This window comes from Emydura macquarii, unplaced genomic scaffold (assembly GCF_026122565.2).
Source record: "Emydura macquarii macquarii isolate MOO-44397 ecotype Brisbane River unplaced genomic scaffold, CSIRO-AGI_Emac_v2 contig_450, whole genome shotgun sequence".
Taxonomy (NCBI): Eukaryota; Metazoa; Chordata; order Testudines; family Chelidae; genus Emydura; species Emydura macquarii.
In genome coordinates, this window is record NW_027130587.1 from 6641973 (window position 1) to 6662134 (window position 20162).

The 20162-nt window shown below is 44.6% G+C and overlaps 1 protein-coding gene across 2 annotated transcripts in view; it reads left to right on the top strand.

Annotated features, from left to right (window-relative positions):
• SPNS2 (SPNS lysolipid transporter 2, sphingosine-1-phosphate) overlaps window positions 1-20069 on the top strand; it is a 151948-nt gene extending 131879 nt beyond the window's left edge. The window contains exons 12-13 of one of the 2 annotated variants that reach the window (XM_067537879.1): window positions 12129-12175; window positions 14777-20069. In XM_067537879.1, coding sequence (XP_067393980.1) covers window positions 12129-12171 — 43 coding nt within the window. In that variant the 3' untranslated portion in view covers window positions 12172-12175; window positions 14777-20069. Of the gene's footprint in view, window positions 1-6903; window positions 7215-12128; window positions 12176-14776 lie in introns of those variants that run through there. The other variant, XM_067537880.1, reaches the window with a different exon arrangement.
• The last annotated feature ends 93 nt before the right edge of the window (window positions 20070-20162 follow it).

Sequence of the window (20162 nt, forward strand, 5' to 3'; positions counted from 1 at the left end):
ACCTTTCGTCCTCAGCTGTGCACGTGAATAACCAGTGCCTGCAGTAGAGGATTAAGAAGTGGGAGCAACAGCTTTCCAGCGATGGCAGGTCTGTGGGAAGGTCCCACCTGTCCTAGTGCCTCATGCCAGACCCCTCTGTGGCTGGTGAATGCTCTGCAGCACCTGGCTAGTGGTAGGGCCCTGGAACAGCCCTTCTCTGGTCCCAGAAAGGAGGGTGCTCCGCAGCTTGTATTGAAAATCCCCATGCTGTTTGTTGACTGGCTGACCTGGCCTAGGCTCTGGTGTGCAGTGGCATGTCTTACGGGATCGTTTCGCAGCACAGCCCTGCAGCATGCAAGAGTCAGTGGCTGGGGTGACCAAATACTATGGGATGGGAGCCCCCAAGCGTTCATGTCCCCTGCAATAAATATCAATTGCTTGGATCTAGATGGAACTCTCCAGCCTGAGCAGAGTTCTCCTGTATTCTGCTCACGTCCACAGCTCCCAGCTTCCTTCCCCTTTGTCATTCCATTTAGCAAAGCAAAAAACGCAGGCCTCAAACCTAGTTTTATTTCTGTCTCCCCTTCAGCAGCCTTTTCCTTTCCACTCTGTCTGACTCGCATCTGTTTGTGTATTACTACTATTCAGTTAGCACTCCTTCCCGGGCTATTGCTGAGTGGCTCACATACAACGTGGACAGAACAGTTATTATAAATCACAACTGGCAAAGCAACGTCTCTGCTTTTCAGCCTGCTTGGTTTTCCGATATGCCCATTAACACAGTTACTCCCTCGCTAAAAATACTCTTCTGTCCTACGGTCACGCTCCAGCCTGGTGTAGTTTATTGCAGTGTTTTGGACCATCACTGCAGAAGAACACTGTATTTTTAATAAGTGTTAGATCCTCTGAGCTGCTGCCGGCCGCACATCCTCTTCCTTCCCCCCACCTGCTGTCTGGGGTGGGTGTGCTGTACTGTCAGCCTGTTCCTGATTTGCTCAGAAGCATAGATCCCCTGGCACGTCCCACTGGGACGAGTGCATTGGAAGGGACGGGGGAGGGCTGGGGAGTGGCTGAACACATAGAGATGTGATGGGAAGAAGGCAAAGTGCCTTGACATTAGAACATTAATGTTCTATGCTGGACACCAAGTTGAGTCGCCAGCTGCCATATGTATATGTGCCTCCGGGCTGGTTATGCGTATTTAGCTCAAATAGTTTCCTTGCCTGGCCGATCCCCATTTCCACCCTCCCATGATAGGCCGGGCAGAGCGCTGCTCCTTCAGGAAGCCTGATTCTCCTCTGCAAAGGATCCCGCTGATCAGTCAGCAGGACTCCCAAATGAGCCCTGCCAAGTGAAATTGATTAACCTGCAGGAATCAAAAGCCCCAGTGTCACGGCTGAGATTAAACCTATTCATCACAGGTAGGGTCAGGTCACATTGGCTGGAGGTCGCAGCCCTGACTAATGAATAAATATGGGGGCAAAGAGGTGTAATTTTGTTGCCTGGAGTCCTCCTCCTCCAAGGGAGACGGGAAAGATGGATCTGTCCCATCTGTAATTTCCAATCTAAAAGACAGTTCAAGGTTTTTGGCCTGTGCGTGGGTATTTGCTTTGGAATAATTTCCTCATCCAGGCAGCACAAATTGTAAGTAGAGCAGCCTCCTCTGACCCCTTTAAAAAGCTGCACTGCAGTTTCCGCCACATTTCCTTTTAGGAAGAGAGAATGTAAAAGATGAAACCTACAGTCTGTCAATCCCTCATGCTGTCTCATCATGGCAGCTCTTGGCCTATTTTGTGGATTACTTTTTTAGCACGTTAAATCTAGTTGATAAGGTTCTCCCCACCACCCCCACTGTAAAGATGAATCAGAAAATCTCATGATAAGAGCAATACAATGAGCCTTCTCCTTTCAATTGAGATTGTACTCAAATACTGGGTTTTTCATATACATAATAGGGCCTTGGAAATATACCAGCTGCAAGAGGTTTTCAGTAGGTTTAGGAATGAGACAGAGGAGAACAATGCGAGGTCCTGGCTACCTATAGTAATTAAATATCTCTTAAGGCTTTCTGTAAGAACAGGGATATTAGTTTTGTGTCTTGGTCACATTCAAATGTGGATAGGTACATTATTCACCTAAAATTCCTCCAGTGATTGCACTTGAATGAATAAGAGGCCACTTCCTGCTTTGTGGTGCTGCTGGGCACAGTGCCCTGTTAAACAACTGTTGTGTTTCTCTCCGGCAGTTGCTGCATGTTAATTGTAGGTTGACTGACCCTCCTAAATATCCCTTATCCAAATCATAAAGTATTGAGAGGCTTAATTAATGCATTTGAAGTCTGAGATTCTTTCAACGGTGCTACAGGGTGTGTGCAAGTACTGTATTGCAACTACATGGCTGAGTACATACAGCCATGGAGTGTAAATCTAGTGATGTAGATTTCACTCCTAGTTGTCATTGACTTCCTGCAGGACCTTGGGGGGGGAGTCAGTTCAAGCCTGATTTTCTGATATGCTGAACATCTGCAGCTCCATGGACTTCACTTTTTGTTGAGTGCTCAGTTTTTCTGAAAATCACATCCTTAGCCTGCCTGATCTCAGCCTCCCTATCTGTGAAGCAGATAACCCATGGAAAATAAATATTTGCCCACCTCTGTGAAGCATGTAGAGAGCTGTGGAAGAAATGTATTTCACTGGTGTTTAGTAGAAGTAATACAGCTTCATTCTTAATTAGGGGAATCTATCCTCTTCATAACAGAAACAAATAAAATAAGGGCCATTTCCTGCGTTACTAGGCATGTTGGGTACAGGCTCCTGCCAGAACATGGCCTTACACCAGTCCGTACATAGACCCTAGTGACCACTTCGCATTCACTGGAAGTCTTTTTCATATGGTTAATGCTGGTCTATTATACAGCTGGAGATTGTTCCTCTCTTGGGAAGAAAAAAATACTCTGACTCCTCCTTGACATAGGACCAGCAAAATTGCCAAACTGGATCAGACCTGTGGTCCATCTAGTCCAGTATCCCATCTCCAGCAGTGGCCAGTACCAGATGCTTGAGAGAAAGGTGAAAGAACACCATAGGAAGCAATTGTGGGATAATCTGCATGAAGGGCTCCTCTTAATTCCTGGTTTAAGTCCTGAAGCATGAGGTTTTACATCCCTTCACTTGCTTTTTTAACATTAACTATTATAATGCTGGATATTCTTGTTACCCATATCATGGGCCAATCCCTCTTTGAATCTTGCATGATACATGCAGCAGCCAGTTTTTACAAGAGGCATGGCAAAGCGGATCAGGCAGCAGGATGCGGCTGTAGTGCATATCCCCAATGCAACCATGACCAGGTAGGGAACTGCCTGGATGCAGCTGGCTAAAACGAGAGAGTAGGTATTTAATTAGCTAGCACACGGAGACAACTTCTAAGGGACTCATGAGGGTAAATAATTCACCTGTTTAAAAAAAACCCACAAAAAAACCCCAAACCCTGCAGCTCTTAACACCTTTGAGAGAGTGGAAACTCCAGATGAGTAACGATAATGATTTATGTATCATTTAAATGTGATTAATAAAGATACTTACTAGGAGGAAGTTATTGGTTTCATACTAAAGATCAGATGAAGAACACTGCCTAATTGACATGCATCTTTATATTTTCCTAAATGTGTTAAGTTTACAAACTGCGAAGAGGAGAATGGTCTATTTTCAGACCCTCTTTTCTGCTTTACATTAAGCTTGTTTTAGCCTTTTCCAGAGACAGATACAAAATCATCTCAAAATTCACTGCAGCAATTATTTTAGTTGAAGGGGCCTGACCTCCTTATTGCTTTTCAGTTTCTTTTAGGAACATGGAAGTTAGAGACAAAACAGATCCATCAGATATTGTCAGGTCCCCGCCAGGGCAGGATATAGTTCCCCTCAGCAGAGGATGTATGCTGATATAGACATTTTGTTTAATTAATACGACATGTTAGAGGGCCTTGCTCTTTACATCATTAGAAAAATGGTTTTTTTTCCTGCAAATTAATTTAAGACAAACTCATAAGAATTCTTCTTGCTGAGGAAGCTAGACACCTACTGTAGAGAGGGGTGTGAAGTGCTCAGTGCTGCACAAAATAAAATTGTAGGTTGAGATTTTCAAAGCTGACTAGATGATTTACCCACATGACACCCATAAAGGGATACTTGAGGATCAGTTCATGCACCACTGGCATACAGCCACTCGTGAAGTCCAGAAATAACTATGATGGCCGTTTAACAGTGCACAGCATCACCACAAGCCAGCCATGTGTCCGATTGAATCCCCAAAAGAATGGACCTTGTGTGGCTAAATCCTAGTGAGCTTTGCAGATCCGAAGTATAGTCCTACCCAACGAAATGTAAGCTGTGATATTCTGAAGAGCCTATTGGAGTTAGGGCACCCAAAGGCATTTGAATTCATTGGAAACGGGGCATCTAACTCCTTTGAGTTCCACTGCAACTCCCAGCCTTACACTCTAAAATAGAGCTTATGTTCCAAGTGTTGGCTTTACTGAGGCTGATTATGCTAATAAAACATCTCCATGGCACCATAATCATTCATGATGCTTCCCTGACCTAGATAACTTACGCTCCCGACCTTGGAGAGCTTACAATCTCAATAAGACGAGGAACAAACAAGAGGCAGGACTACAATTCAGGATTCGGGAGGATTATTGATGGAAAGGGGAAAGGTTGGAAAGAGGTAGAGTGTCAAGTAGTGTGTTCTGGAGATTGAGAGCAGTCGGATAAGCAAGCACAAAGCTGAGGGTGGGGAAAAGATACCAAAGGGAGTGGAAGGGCTGGAGGACTGGAACGCTCTGTATGGAACATAGGGGGAAATGGGAGCGGAGATGAAGGGGGATTATTATCCTCTGCCATCAGTGTAAAAAGGCACCTTTTCTCCTCATTGCTTTAAACCGTTGACCCAGCTACGTCTCTAAACCTGCAAATGGTGCCATAGATTTAGAAACATGACCATTTGGGATTGGAGGAGGTTTTAATAGTAATTAGCTCACTACAGTAGGCTGGTGGTTAGGAAAAAACTGTCTTCTGTCAAGAAATAGTCTTGTTCTTTTTCCGCTGTGGCCAGCCGGATTTCCTGCAGATTATTTGGAAGGCATCCGAGGCTGGTTTGGTGGCCTATGGCAGTACTTTGTTTCAGGCCAAGCCGTGAAGCCCTTACAGAGGTTCCTGTGGAGTTTGAAATGTGCCACGCGAGCTAATCAGCAGGCAGTGGGAGCTTTGCTGGAGTAAGGACTGAACGATTGAGACAGCTGGCATTGGCGGTGACAACAGGCAGGGCTTTAACTCTCCAAGCCCATTGATTCCTTGTAAGCACTAGTCACCCAAATGGACTCTCCTGCAGTGGTGGATGTGAAGACCTGATCATCTGAAAAAATGCCCTAGAATGTGATGGGCAACAGAGGGGCGGGAATGCTTTCCTGAGCCTGAATTGAGAGGAAGAGGAGATCTAACGGCCTGAGCACAGGACTCAGCCAGGAACTCCATGGAGCCCTCATCCCAGCTCTGCCACTAACTCCCTCTTTGGCCTTAAGGAAGTCAAAGGTCTACATAAAAATCTGCCATCTGCAAAACAGGGATAAACAACATTTTGCCTGCCTCCCAAGCATTGCGAGTATCCGTGTTTGCAAAGAGCTATAGAAGTGTGAAGTGCTGTTAATCCTTCTCTCTCCAAACAGAGTCTATACATTGCAGTATCACTGCCAAGGACAGTTCTTTGCATACAGAGGGTTTATAATGGATTTTGCATCTAGTGGGAAGATGCTCAGTAATGATTTAAGCGTGCACTAGGGCAGTTTCTTTACTAATGGTGCATGGGCACAGGTCTGAAATCCAGTCAGATCACAGGCAGGTGGCTAGGGTGATTGAACAGGAGGCTGCCTTCCAATCCAGGGACCTTCCTGACACAAGGAACCAGGAGAGCAAACCATGAGAAATTCAGCCTTGCTGTTCCATTTCCTGATGCCTAGTGTTGTCATCTGCCATGGGATTATTATGCCCCTTGGCTGAAGGAAGGTAACATTAGTTCATATAAAGAATGGCGTGTGTTTGATTAAGGCAAGAGAATAACAGTGGGCTAATTTATACCTGGCACAACTGAAGTCAGTGGAGGTGCACTTGCACCCATTCTGAATTGGGACAGGAGGTTTGAAATGCACAGCGAAGCAGACGCGACTGAGTTGTGATGCTGGTCTATAGAGTACTGTGCTGTCCCCACTAACAATGTTTGGAGTGCGATCCAGACAGCACCCATTAGTGAAATGAGGCCATAGCTGTCTCCTTGTTTCTCCCAATGTTGGATCAAGGAGCGCCACGCACTAGGCTTTGGTCCAGCTTAAGTGATTTCCAATACCCTAGCCACATCATCCTGACCAGACTGTTAATAGTGGGCTGAAGGAAGGGGTACATTCAGTCAGACACTCAGTTCTCTCTACGTGCTGCTATATCAGACAATAACAACAGAAGTTACCCTGGTAGCTGGCTGGCCTTCCCAGTACCCTCTGAATGATATGGGAGAGAAATATCATGGGTGAGGGACATTCCTAACCAAGCGGCATCAGAAAGTGGGATCTTTAATTGTCCATGGAGGCAGACAGGAACCAGAGTTTAATGTTGCATCCAGAGGGTGACACCCCCTCTCCCCACCCCCACTCAAAAAAAAATTCTCCTCCCCTCTCCAGTACTGCAACTCATTGATCAGGATTAGCCCATCTCAAGAGTGGTCACCAAGGTAGAATTGTATGTGCACAGAGAAACTTTCTGTCAGCAGGTTTTGAAGGATCTAAAGAGACTTTCAGCTTCAATAGGCCTTTCTAAAGCCTATTAGCCTGCTACCCAGAGACGTATGACAGGCTTATCTTTGAAGTTTATTTCCTTCCAGGTCTTCGATACCTAATGAGTGCTGTTAACCCTTCATCTTCAAAACCATGCTGCTGCTGCCTGAAAAATAGAATGGAAAGCGACTGATTTTTCCCCTTAATTCCAGTCTTATCCCTCTCTCAAGGTTTCTGTAGCAAAGGAAAACACAGTTGGCTTGCATTTCTCCCTCTAAGCAAATATGCTTAGTACCTGAATTAAATATGCAGATGGAAAACTTGAATGGAGTCTGTGCAGCTTTTAGGAACAAAGCTGAATGAAGAGGAAAAATATTACCATACGTGGTTGCTGATTCCATTCAATAAGACCATTGACGTACAGGAAGAAATAGTGGGTTTAAGCAATTCATTTCTTAGTGCAGCTGGCGGAGCACGTAACATTGCCAGAATTAAGCTCAAATAAGACTGTCATCCCGCCAAAGGGCTGCGCTTCTGTGAGATCGGCTATCGAACACCTAGGGTGAAATTCACCTTTGTGCCAAGGGCTGTGCATTACTGACCTCCCATTTTAGGTCTGGTTGGAGGACGTAAGTGTGCATAGCCCTTGCTGCCCATCTGCACAGAGGTGAATCTGCACAGAGGGAGAGCTAAATGAAGTAACAATTTCCACTCCAACCCAAGCTACAGCCAGCTCCACTTGTTCATTTACATTCTAATGGTTAGTGACTTTTCCCTTGGCAAATTGACCTTTGCTTCATCAAACATCCTGCTCCAGGGAGGCTAGAAAAATCTGTCATGATCCATCAGGAAATTGTTCCTGGATGGAATATTTTTAGCTGTGTACTAACGCTCCGTCTCCTCCCCCTGCAAATCTTTAGCTCCTCTGTTGCTATATCATCACCGTTCACCTCTCCTGCATTCTCGCTTGGCTGCAGTTTTACATGTACATTGCATTCAACTGCAGGTGCGTGGGAGCCCTTGAAATTAAAGCACTGCCATTCAGTTGTGAGGTACACCACAAATGCATGGTACTACTCTCGTCCGCACTGTTTGAGTATCCACACCATGGGGACCAAACTCCCAAAGCGCACTGGGTTTGGTGAAAAACCAGGCCAAGGGTTCTCTGGAAGCAGCCTCTGCTTTGGTTGTCAGGCAGCCCTGTACTGCACTTACCTGGCCCCATTACCATGCTTTCTGAGGGCCTCGCCATTCTGAACGTGTTTGACTCCCAGCAGCCTGTGAGATAAGGACGTGCCCTTTACCCCACTTTGCAGATGAGAAAGTGAGGCACAGAGACCAAGTGATTTGCTCAAGGTTATACAGGGAGCCTGTGGTGGAGCAGAAAACTGAACCCAAGTTGCCTGAGTCCCAGACTGGCAGCCTAACCACTGGATTATTGCTCCAGCCTTGGGGAGGAAAGAGGCTAAAGGAGATGTTTAAAGGACTCTCTATGTTGCTGGACTAAAAACTGTGCAGTTGAAGTTCTGAATTGTTGAGCTAGAGGCGCTGGGCTGCCATTTCCCTATTGGCTAGAAGAGCCTGGCAACTGACATAAACATGATGCATTGCTGGGACCAGTGCTTGTTACCCATGCAACTGCGGGGAGAACTCAGTTAGGAGCTGTTGAAGAGAACACTGAACAATAGTTAGACAGCTGGTTTGGTTTCTCTTGCTCTTTGGGCTTTAAAAAAAATCATTTTTAAGGAAATTCAGGGATTTCTGTGACTTGTTTCTCTGAACGAACATGGGCCCAATATCCAGCTTTGTGTCAGCAACATACCACCTCAGGTGAAACTAGCTGGATTGAAGTGGGTCTGACTGACTCAGAACCCTCCACGTCACGGGGAAAACCAAGAAAAGTGTTTGTGTGAATCCCCATGCAATGAAATTTCAGCTGGGTGCAGCCTCCATGGCTGTGTTGCACAGACGTGCACTTGTAATGTCTGAGGAGGCTGAATAATGGTGGTGGGAGACGTGAGTGGCTTTGTCATTGTCTTGAGCACATCTTATGGGTACGAGCAGAGTTTTGAGTGAGCTAGGCATGGTCAGCCCAACCTAATGAAATCAGAGCGTGTATTTTAGTCCACAGCCACCTGTTTGTACCACAGCCTGGGGCAGGATTTGCAGAACAACTAGTTTTAAATAGTTTTCAACATACTCTGTGTATTTCCACATTAGACGATGCAGTTATGAGTGGTGTATCCTTCGCGTCCGCTTTTGTCAAGCAGGTTCAGATTAACGCTCCTGACTCCATGAGTTCCAGTGGCTGGGTTCACGGAGCGCTGCAACCTGCTGGGCTGATAATTACTACAGTACTTGAATAGTGAACCTGCAGGCAATTTGTAGCCACACACAAGGCAAGGGAGAGTTGTTGGTTACTAAGCGCTGGGGCAGAAGCCCCTTTAAGAAAAGGAATTGAGCAGATGAATTATCTCTAGCATTTAGGGAAAGGTTTGCTTTTGATAGATTTTTAAGGCATAAGGGAGGGACTATTACGATCATCTATTTTGACCTTCCACATAACATAGGCCTGAGAATTTCACCAACAATTTCTGCATCACTTCTGGTTTAGCTATCATGTATCATTTAGAATGACCTCTAAGTCTTGATGTAAAGACTCCCAAGTTATGGAGAATCCACCACAGCCCTGAGTAAGTTGTTCTGGTGGTGCACTGTCCTCCCTGTTTAAAAATATATATATATATATTGTGCCTGATTTCTAGTCTGTATTTGTCTAACTTCAGCTTTCAGTAATTGGGTCTGTCTTCTTGGTCTGCTAGATTAAAGAGCCCGCTAGTATCAGAAATCTTCTCCGTAGATAGGTTGTTTTAACATAGATATGCACACAAACAGACAAACCCTTTTGAAAGCTGTTTGTGAAACAGATAGTGACATTGGTGTTTTCTGTAGTGTTTGTGGGGAGGTTCATGCTTCCCAAAGACTTGGTGAAATAATCTTGGATGTAACTGGTATCTGCAAAAAGGCACCATTTCAGTAGGACAGGAAGGTAGGTTTCATGCAGGTGTCCCTCTCCGACGAACCTCATTTTAACAGGAGAGACTCTAAGGGATGTTCTGCATGATGCCTCTGTTTCTGCTATGAATTGACCACTGAGAACTTTGTGTGTCAAAGGGCCGGATGCCTATCCTAAAAACTTAATGCCAACCAGCACTGTCTGGAGCTCTCGCACTTTGACTCTGGTTGCAGTCAATGGAGATTGGGGTTATAGAATCTGAAGGCCTTGAAGTGTGAAGGTTGAAGGAGGTTTTGCTGTTCAAATCACAGGCAGAAGGAAAACTGTAAGGGATTTTATTGCTTTTCACGAATGTCAGATACAGATGGCTGTAAAAATTAGGGCATTATTTCCTAATATCCCTCTCCCCTTGTAGCAAAACTGGAGTTCTCATTTGTTTGGGTACTGTAAAAACAGGTGTTTTCAAAATGTGTCATGCTAAAACATGCACACTATAGATATAATCAGTGCCTGAAACATACTGTTCAAAGGATCAGGGAAGCACTGACAAACACTACTGCCCCTCTTTAGACTCTCTCGGCCTTTTTCTTCATTTTGAGTCTCGTCCTTACCGCTACCGCCAGATACTAGCTAGCAGTTGTGTTCTCCACCTTCTGATCCTCTCCATCTTCTTTGATTCAGGCAGTGATAGTGCAGCCTAGAGTTTGTGATGTCACAAGCACAGACAGGATTAGATTCCTAATTGTCTAAGTCACTTTTGAAAGGGGCAGCTTGGCTCCCAACCTACTAAACACTTTTGAAGCTTCAGCCTAAATGAGGAGGCCCAGATGCGTGGGTGGCTAGAAAGGGAAGGCTGGCTTTCTCTGTATGCATGAACGTCTTGGTGTAGGCAGCAGTGGGGTGAAGGAGAAGATGTGGCCTTCTGCTAGGATTTTAGCAGCAAATTCTGTTTCAGAAGCTGTTTAAGGCAGGGACTGCCTCTTACTGTCTGTTTGTACAGCTCCTAACACAATGTGGCCTATTGTGTTACAAATAATAAATCTTGGTATGCACTGTGTAGTGCATGGCTGGCCATGTAGACTAGCTGGATTGAAAGGGCTAGAGTATTTAGAAGATAGTTTAAAAAAGGCTATCTGGTCTCCTTTCAGTGAGACTGGTGCATAGATTAAATAAACCATGAAAGGTCCCAGCAACTGTATATTAAATTGGCTTTTTCTTACTATGCATGGTACAAAATTAGATCTGTTTTACATACCTTAAATATTTCATACATAATTTCAGAGCATGTAGTCTAATATTAAAGAGATGGCTCTATAAATACTTTGTAACTGTAGATGCTGTCACAGATCATGAAATCTATTAGATCACATCCAGGAGGTGGGCCATGGTTTCTTTGGGAAGGAAGTGTTTCATGTGGAAACACCCTTCTCCTCTAACTCTGAGAGGATTTATTTCTTTGCATTATGGTAGCACTTAAAGGCCATAACAAAGATTAGCACCCCATTGTGCTAGGCGCTGTATAGTAGGAGAGAGTCAGTGATCCAAACAGCACAATCTAAACAGATCAGACAGGCAAAGGATGAGAGGCGACATAGAGGTTAAGTCAGTCACTCAAGGCCACACAGCAGGTCAGTGGCAGAGCCAGGAATTAGAACCCATGTATTCGGAGTCCCAGAACTACGTGTTATCTCCCAGACAAAGCTGCCTTTCTGTTGGCATGCTCCGGCAGAGATGGATGTGAGGTGTGGATGGAGGGGAGCAAATACCAGAAGCTTCCCTGAATGGGACAGAGAACAGGGCTGCTGAGCAGACATCGCACAGCCTGCTGGATTAGATCTAGCCCTGAGAGCTGCTGTCAGGACCACGTCTTTCAGCTCCAGTGATTGAAAAAGACTTTTTTTTTTAAATAACCTTTATCAGTGGTGGCTGTTTGTTTGGTGTCCTTTTGACTGACAGCATAATCAACAGTGACTGCACAAACAGCCTTGTTCCCTGCTTAGGGAAACAACTGACGCATGTCTGAATGCCTTTGGAGTGTTGTTGGGTTCTTGTCAATTAGTATCAGAAGTGTTACTTTGTGTGTTTCAGTGGCTGTCAAAATTACCATCAGACACTCCGGTGAAAGAGCTGGGAGCCCCAGACCTGTGTTTGCAGTGCAGCTGCTAATGCACATTAGCTTCCTATCTCTTTAGCGACAGAAATGACAGACACACTCACAATATGAACCTTGACAATTCAAGTGGATTTTAGGTAGTGTTCTTTTGGCTAACTGATGCTCTGACTCCTTAGTGACATTATTTTTTCCCCTCCATCCAGGGTGAATCAGCTAATGATGCCACCAGCTTCTGTGAAAGTCTGAGACGGTGAGTGACCAAAAACAATACCATTTTTTTTTAAAATGACAGTGGTGACTTGCATGCTTTGGAGAAAGAGCTTTCCGGTTCCTGCCGCTGTGGGTTGGCAGAGGGGTTGTGCTGTGTATTAGGTGGTTTCCCCTATACGTTTTCCTGGGAGCAAGGACATGATAGAGTGCAAAGTAGGTGATAGCTCAAAACAGCCCCAACTGCAAAATCCCTCCATTTTGTTCTATTTGCCCACCCCCAAAACCCTCTGTTACAGCCTCCTAAGGCAAACTCCACCCAATGCTGAAACACCTTCCTTCAAAGCAGAGCCACTCGCAACCTACCAGCAGTCTTGCTTACTCAAGGGTGGAAATCCCAGTGCGTCAAGTCTCTCAGTGATCCTTGCAACAAGATCACTATCTTACCTATGCCAAACAATGCAAGAGACTGAGAGAACTGGGAGGCCTGCAAGACCCTTGTGTTTTGCATAGCCCGAGATGTAGTTTGAGAAGTGATTTGTTGCCTTGATTAAAAAAAAAAACCAACTTGGGGAGGAAGGAGGAAGGGGCCTTTAAAATTCCTTTCAGCCCCCTCACCCGCATTGACTGCATGACATGCTAATAATCTGTCCGTTTGCATGTAACCAGCCAGCTTCTCTGATACTGAACCAACTAGTGCACTGAAAAACACACCGCTTAACAGCTCGTCCATTTTCTGGTCTGGTGGAGAGAGGGGAGCCCTACCCCATAACGCTTCCCACTATGGTGGCAGTCCCTGAAAGATCATGGACACTGAGACCAACGTCAAACTAGTTGCTCTTGGCTTGGTCTATCCTTAACATCTATCCTGGCATAGCGGTGTTGGTCAGGCGTATGAGGAAAACCACCCTGTCGGTGTATAGTGTGTCCATACTAGGGAGCCTGGCCCGCACAGGTGCTGTAATGTACACATAGCCTGTTCCTGGACTGACTGATTTCCAGAACACCAGGACCATTGCTCTGGGCAGAGTAGGGCCCATGTGCATAATGAATAGCTATTGACTTCAGTGGAAGCCAGGTGTATTCATCTAAGGGCAGCATTTGGGCCCCTCCTGAAATTCTTTTGCATATATTAAATCTGCTGTGGCATTGCCACGTGACTATCGATAACTGTATTTCAGAGCCAGAACCTGTCATTGAAAAATGCTTTCTGGCAGTACAAGACCTAGCTCTTTGGTGGGTCACCCCCCACCCCCACTGCAAGTCTTAATGTTGGTGACAGTTCTGAAGTCTTGGCATTAAACCACAATCTCACAATCACCCCGTCTCCCAGGTCACACTGTTCTTATTGCTAGCCACCAGTCTCAAAACTGCAGCTTAGAGCTGGATAGACCAAAGGAAAAACACTTCCTGGGTTTTGACAGAGGCCAAAATTAATTAAGGAAGTTTTTTAAAAAGGAGATTTGTCTTTCCCATCAACTAAGTGCACTGGGAGAATCATCATGAAATCAGAGTGAAATAGCAGAAGTAAGAATGGTGTTTTCGGTGGCCTGATGTAATACAATCTCGATTGCAGCAGATGTGTTGTTTCTATGGTGATATGTAGATCATTATCGAATCGAAGGTCTAAGAGGCAAGTTCATGCCCTTTTCATGCCCTGGGCTGGGAGTTTAACACCAACTTAATGCCACTGAATAGTAGCTTTTATACATGGTTAAAGACACTGATTGTGAGACTTATCTAATTATGGAATTAACACGTTTCCCATTATAGTAGTTAGAAATGAAAGGTCATGTAATGAGGTAAAGATAGTATCTCCTTACTCAACAGCTCTGCTGCCTGTATTCACTATCAAAACTGCTGGTGCCACCTCCTTAAAACAAACCTGTTGCCTTTTAATCCTATGACCCCTGCAGTGCTGTGAGGTGTGGCTGGGTTCTCTTTCATCTTCATTAGCAGAACTGCTGACTTTGAGTGTAGACCAGGCCTAAGAAAGAAACAGTTTAACTTTCCCAGTGCTCCATATCACTTAGTAAAACTTAATTTTTAGTCTTTGAGCACTTCCCAGGTAAGCTCTCATGGCCTCTGCAGCCAAGACTGAGGCTCGTGGTGCTAATTTGAACAGGCATGTCCTTGGAAGAGCCTCAAACTGTGGTCAAGCATCTCTCCTGAGATACAGATAATGGGCTGATTTCAGAGGGAATGTAGAATGTGCCAGTGGGGTAAATCTAGTTGTGTTGCAGAAGGGTTAAGTGCACATGCACTGCCACTCTTCATGTACTTATCCAGGGTGTGGATTACACAGCAGTACATTGCCACTGAACTTGGCTAAGACAGACCTGGTCGGCACTCCAGTATAATTTTGGGAAGGGGTGAGATTTTTTGTGTAACTATCCAGTTATTCCAGTACAAGCCCTACTGTGGCTCCAGTAAGAGGAGTACATGATACTTATATTGGTATAACATTTTCCCCTTTCCTTGTGGGAGCAAACTGCACCTGCACTAGGATAGTTGTAGTGTTTGGATAAACCTGTTGAGTGACTTGTTTTCCAAGCTCACAGGAAGAATAGAGACATAGCCCCTGTCTTCATAGATCCACACGCACCTTGTCACACTAACGGCTTTTTCTCCCTTTTATTCACAGTTGACATTATGGATAATGAAGGAAATGATGTGTGGACTCCAGTTCCCACAACCACCACTCAAACCCCCTGCTAGGAAACCCCCAGTACTGAAAACAAGCAAAACTTCCAGCTCTGTGATTCACGTGGAATCTTACTGAGCACTAAACCAATCACTTCAATTGAACCTGCTCCAGGGTCAGGGTCAAAGACATGAATGGGGGTGGCCTAGATGTCAGTGCTCCTGAGTCTAAAGCTATTGAAGGGTTTCCCCGCATTCCTGAATGTCAAAGTGAGTGTCCAAACTCTGTCCTACCTGTGAGTGACTGTACATTGTGTATACAATTTTAGGTTTAGCACTCTATGTTGTGTACAGGGCAACTTCTGTCCTATTAAATGTTGCCCATTCTGTCAGCCAGAGACTCTGCTAGCTGGGGACCTCTTCTGTCCATCCCAGTCTTACAATTGACACTGGAGGCTCAAGCCAGCTGTTTTTAATTATTATTTAAACATGTCATAGGATGCTTGATCTTCATGGAAGACATAAAATATCAAAGAGTTGAGAGCTAGACAGAGTTTTATTTAAGCTTTGAGCCCCTCGAGTGGCCAAGGCACCTGTACTGGATGTGAAAGCTTCCACTGTGTTCCCGTATCTAGCCCTGAGAGGGCTCCGAAAGGATGGCACAGATATCCAAGTACCAGTGGCCTGCTTAAGGGAGTACCGGAGGAGCTAGCAGGGAGATCTGTCTCTTATTCCTGAGCAGCTGGAAGGAGAGAATCTCGCACAGCCCAAGGTGTTCTTTGGGATTGTAACAGAAGAGCAAGGAAAACCATGGTCAGTGCTATCTGGTGGCGTTGTTTTGTTTGACGTACTTGGTTTCAGTTCCAGGTGGAAGGTTTACAAAATACCAAAATCCAGAGAGATTAATTGCTTTACCTGGAGTCTGAGAGTGCTGCACGGATGTGCCAGTGATGGTCTGTCTTTGTTTACATGCATATAATGTTCATCATTAGGGCATGTTGCAAATACTAATAATTTTTTCTATTATTTTCAGACACATTTATGACTTTATAAAGCTTTGTTCCTATTCAGCAACTGCATTTTTAGAAGGATTTTTAGGTTCAGTGCACACTCCATTCCCCCTCCCCACAGTCTTACTGTTCTGGTTCACTCCTTCCTACGGCAGTGACGGTATTACTTAAATTCACTTTGATCTTTACAGAAATGCAACTGGGATTTTTTTAATACACTAGTCTGATGGTCTAAAATGAGTTAGATACTCTTGAGTTGGTAAGAAGCCAGCCTCTCTTATCTGATTGTTTCTAATCTGTCAGATTTTTTGTTTAACAAAGGGGTCTTGTTTCTTGCAGTTCACATTCAAGTGTCAAATTAACACTATGCCAGCATGAACGTATTACAGCTGTGAGAGGGGAGAGACAAACAGCTCCAGAAAAATGATATCAGTTTGCTAGGGACACTAATTGCTCACCCACCTTATTTTTCTGCTTGGAAGAAAACTCTGCCATGGCTTACACTTTTCCTCTAAGTTTTCCTACATATCACTGTAAAATTCATAGGGGCCTTAGAGCTTTTCAACCAGTCCAGCAGAATGCTCTTCTTTTCACACTGTGGCCAGGGCTGGATTGGAAACAATACTACATTAGCCAAGATATTTTCAACCCTGGGATAGTTTTTATAATCTTCAAAACATTGATTAGTTACAAGGTATCATTAGAGCCCTTGATTAATTGGTTCATGTCTCCATCCTTTCAAGCAGCACTACAGTGACTGCACATATGACACATGCCTTAAATAATCAGAGTCCATCCCAATTTAAAATGCTTGTCTTTTCCGTTCCGAACTCTGCAGGGAACACATGAGAGGCAGATACTTCCAGCTAGTGACAGTCTGGTCAAAAATAGCCACTTTAGCAATAATGTTCCTTTTAAAAAGCAGGCTGACCAGAAATATCAGTTAATAATCCCCTTGGAATTAATCAGAGCAGCTCTGAACTGTAGTTGTGGCTAGGAGGTGGTTTTGTGGGATAACCTACCAAAGGACTGAGCGAGCATTACAAGCCCTTCATTGCTGTCTTACAGTAATGCTAGCACTGCCTGGGTCACATTAAATAGAGAGTGGCGTGAGGGACCATGCACATTTGCCAAAACAAATCCCACAAGAATTCATTTTAATTTCTTCTTCTAAACTGTGCAAATAAGGTTTAACTGGCTGTTATGGAACTGCCCTCTAGAAGGGCTATATAATTCTCTAGCAGATTCTATGTTTTTATGACTAATCTCTAGCGAAACCTATTGGTTTCCTCTCTGAATATTTTAGAACTACTCTGCAAAGGCAGCTTTTTCTCTTTTATAGACTGAGCAAACAATGGGAGACACAACTCCCACTACTAGCCCATCTCCAGGAGAACAGCAAATGGGCTTGTGCTCCACTAAAATAATAAGCAAAGCAAGTTCGAAACAAAGCTTCATTTCCCACCTTGTGCCATGATTTACGTCGCTGGGGAAAAATGTGGACTCTGCAGTCTGGCAGCCAAAGGCCTGATTTGGAAGCAGGTGAATTTTTGTAATTCTGGTTAAGACATTCTCCATTAATCTATGTAAAACAAGAACACCAATTAGTCACTTGATCTCAGAGGCCAAGGGAAGATTAGCTGAATTTCCTAAATTATTATTTTAAGTGCTTTGTCTTAGAGTTACAGCACTTACCCTCAAGAACAGGGCTTTGGCATTTACTAAGATTTTATTCTCATCAATTTGCAATGGAAAGAGCTGATAACTACACCTTAATTTGACAGCATTTTCCATTTTATGACACTATCATCTCCTTGGTAGGAAGGCACAGTGCCACCTTGGAAAAGTGTTGACCTCACTTCCTATGAAACAAGGCCTAGTTCAGCCATGGTGTAAGTGGATGGAGAACTGGTTCCAGTCCCCACACCAATGATCCTTCACTGATTGAATTCTTCTCCTTTCGGAGGATGAGAGAGCTGGCACCAAGGAGGTAGAGTAGCCAGCCCTGACAACTAAGGGAGGGGAGGGAGAAGAGAATTGGCAACCCCCCCACTAAAGTTACCTTAAATCCTCACCCTGAGGCTGCCACTTCCCCATTACAAATCACAGCCCATGTTCAGCCACCCAAAGAGAGGAAGGTAGTTTTTGAGTTGTAGCTACATATTTCTATTCCGAGATGGAATTTTTCAAGCATTCTATTGGAGCTTCTATTAAATATTTATTCTCCTAGAAAGAAACCAGATAAGTTGGACAAACAGGGATTAAGGTAATAACAAAGCTCTGCATCACGTCACGCTTTCCACCTCTCACAGCAGGGAAGTTTGAAAAACACTAAAGAGGCAGCAGCTCTTGGATCCCTTCCTTCTGCTGTAACATTCTGGGTATCGACTATTCCCCCCTGCATCTCGTGAGGCTGCATGTTCCTCTGGATAGGAAGAGTGGGGTTCCAGGCCAGCTCGGCCACCTGGACTTCAGGCAAGTCACTACCTTTCTGCTTCAGGTTCTCCAGCTGTAAAATGGAGACTTCTCAATCTTTGAGGCTCTCTGTCAATGAAGTAGGCTCTTCCACACCCACTCCTCAAACATACAACTCCAGTATTCTGGTGTATTGTGTCAAACACTGGAGCTTGCTTCTGACTAGTGTTATTCCGTAATACTAGACTCTTCCCCTCGCACATGCTCCGTTAACTAGGCCAGGGGCCCTGGTTTAGTTTAGAAACAGCAGTGTGGTGAATGTCATTTTGCACCAGGATCCAGTCACTTAAATAATAAGCCTGGGGTTCTAGTTATTAACATACACTGCAAAAGTTTAGCATTGCCTTGTGTGCATCTGTACTTACTGGTATAATGGGGGAGAGTTGCAGCGGGGGAAAGGGAGAATATGAAGGCAGGATTAAAGTAAAGCTAGTGGAGGGAGAGCTTTTCATTTCTGCACAGAGAAGTAGCTCAATGTGCCAGTCTCTGAATTCTGCACCAGCTCTGCCGAGAAGTGGGTTTTTATGAAATCACTTCCAGAAAGCTTTAGCATAAGCAGCTTAGATTTTATGGTCTATCAACTCAGCTTGAAGATACACCTCAATGTACTTGTTAGACGGTTGCTAGTGGGGCCAAAATTAAAGATTTGCCCTAAGGGGCTACATCTATTAACATCAATCACAAAATAGAAGCAAGGCTTGGGTTGATTATTTGGAGGCAAAATGTGGGTTAGTTCATTAGACTTAAGTCTTTAATTTATTGATTTAAACATTTTTCTTGAACTGAAAATGGGCCCTGGGCCACTGTCCTCTTATCTCCCACCACCAAACAAACTACGTCTAATCACCCTAGTGGCCTGTGTTACAGCAATTACAACTGGAAAACCATCAGGCTGGAAGGGGGGGTGGTAGGGCCTGGCTAACTCTGCCCCCTTTTCCATACGCGCACAGCACCTGATGGGAGGAGGTCACTACTAAGGGGATGCATACACTGCACCTCTTGTCCCGGAGCAGTCAGCGCTACAGCTAAGTCCATCTGCCCTCTCAGCGCTCCTCTGAAATCCCTGGGTGAGCACCTGCAATGCACGCGCTCCCTTGAACATATCTCAGTAGTCTTTGCTGTGGTGGCCTAAGAATGGTAGCGGCCCACTGCATGAATGGGTGGGGTAGAGTTTACAGAGAGCTGGGGAGGCTCCAGGCTGCCTTCAGTCAAACCAGACTGTTAGAGCAGATTGCAAGAGCTTCCTTCTACTTCTCTTTATTTTAAAAGCATTTATTCTCTGCCACAACTAGCTGCCTTTGTCCCAATGCAACCCCCTCAGGAGCTTTTTGCATAGCAGGAGGCAAAATGGGGGCAAGACAGCTGTTAACATTGCAGCCTTTACTCACTGGTAAAATCCAGAGGACTGCTTGCCTGAGTGAAGCCTGAAGGAGTGGGCCAGCACCCTCTAGTCTCAGTCACACACCCCAGGCTAAGAAACTGAACCTCAAACTCTTGATAGAAACAAAGTTAAACGCTCAAGTCCTATCCCTTACCCCATGTCCTGATTATCTGATTTCTTCTCTATTTGCTTTATTGTTTTGTAAACCAGCACTTACAATCACTTTTACTATGTGATGTATGGGGAGTATATCGTACGTTTTCTTGTTATACAAGGGAGGAGTATAAAATAGTTTTCTGATTTCTTTCAGAAGCAAATGGCTATTTTATTTTTTAAGAGCAACTGATTGTCAAGCTCAGAGTATAAAGAGAAATAAAGCCAAATATATACCTTTATGTAAATTAAGAAATAAAAGTATTTAAAACATACCTCCCGGCTTTCTTGTCTGTGTTGTGTCTCTAAACTCCAGGCAGGGAGCCAGCGCTGCTGCTGGTGCCATTGTAGAACAGCGCAGTGAAATT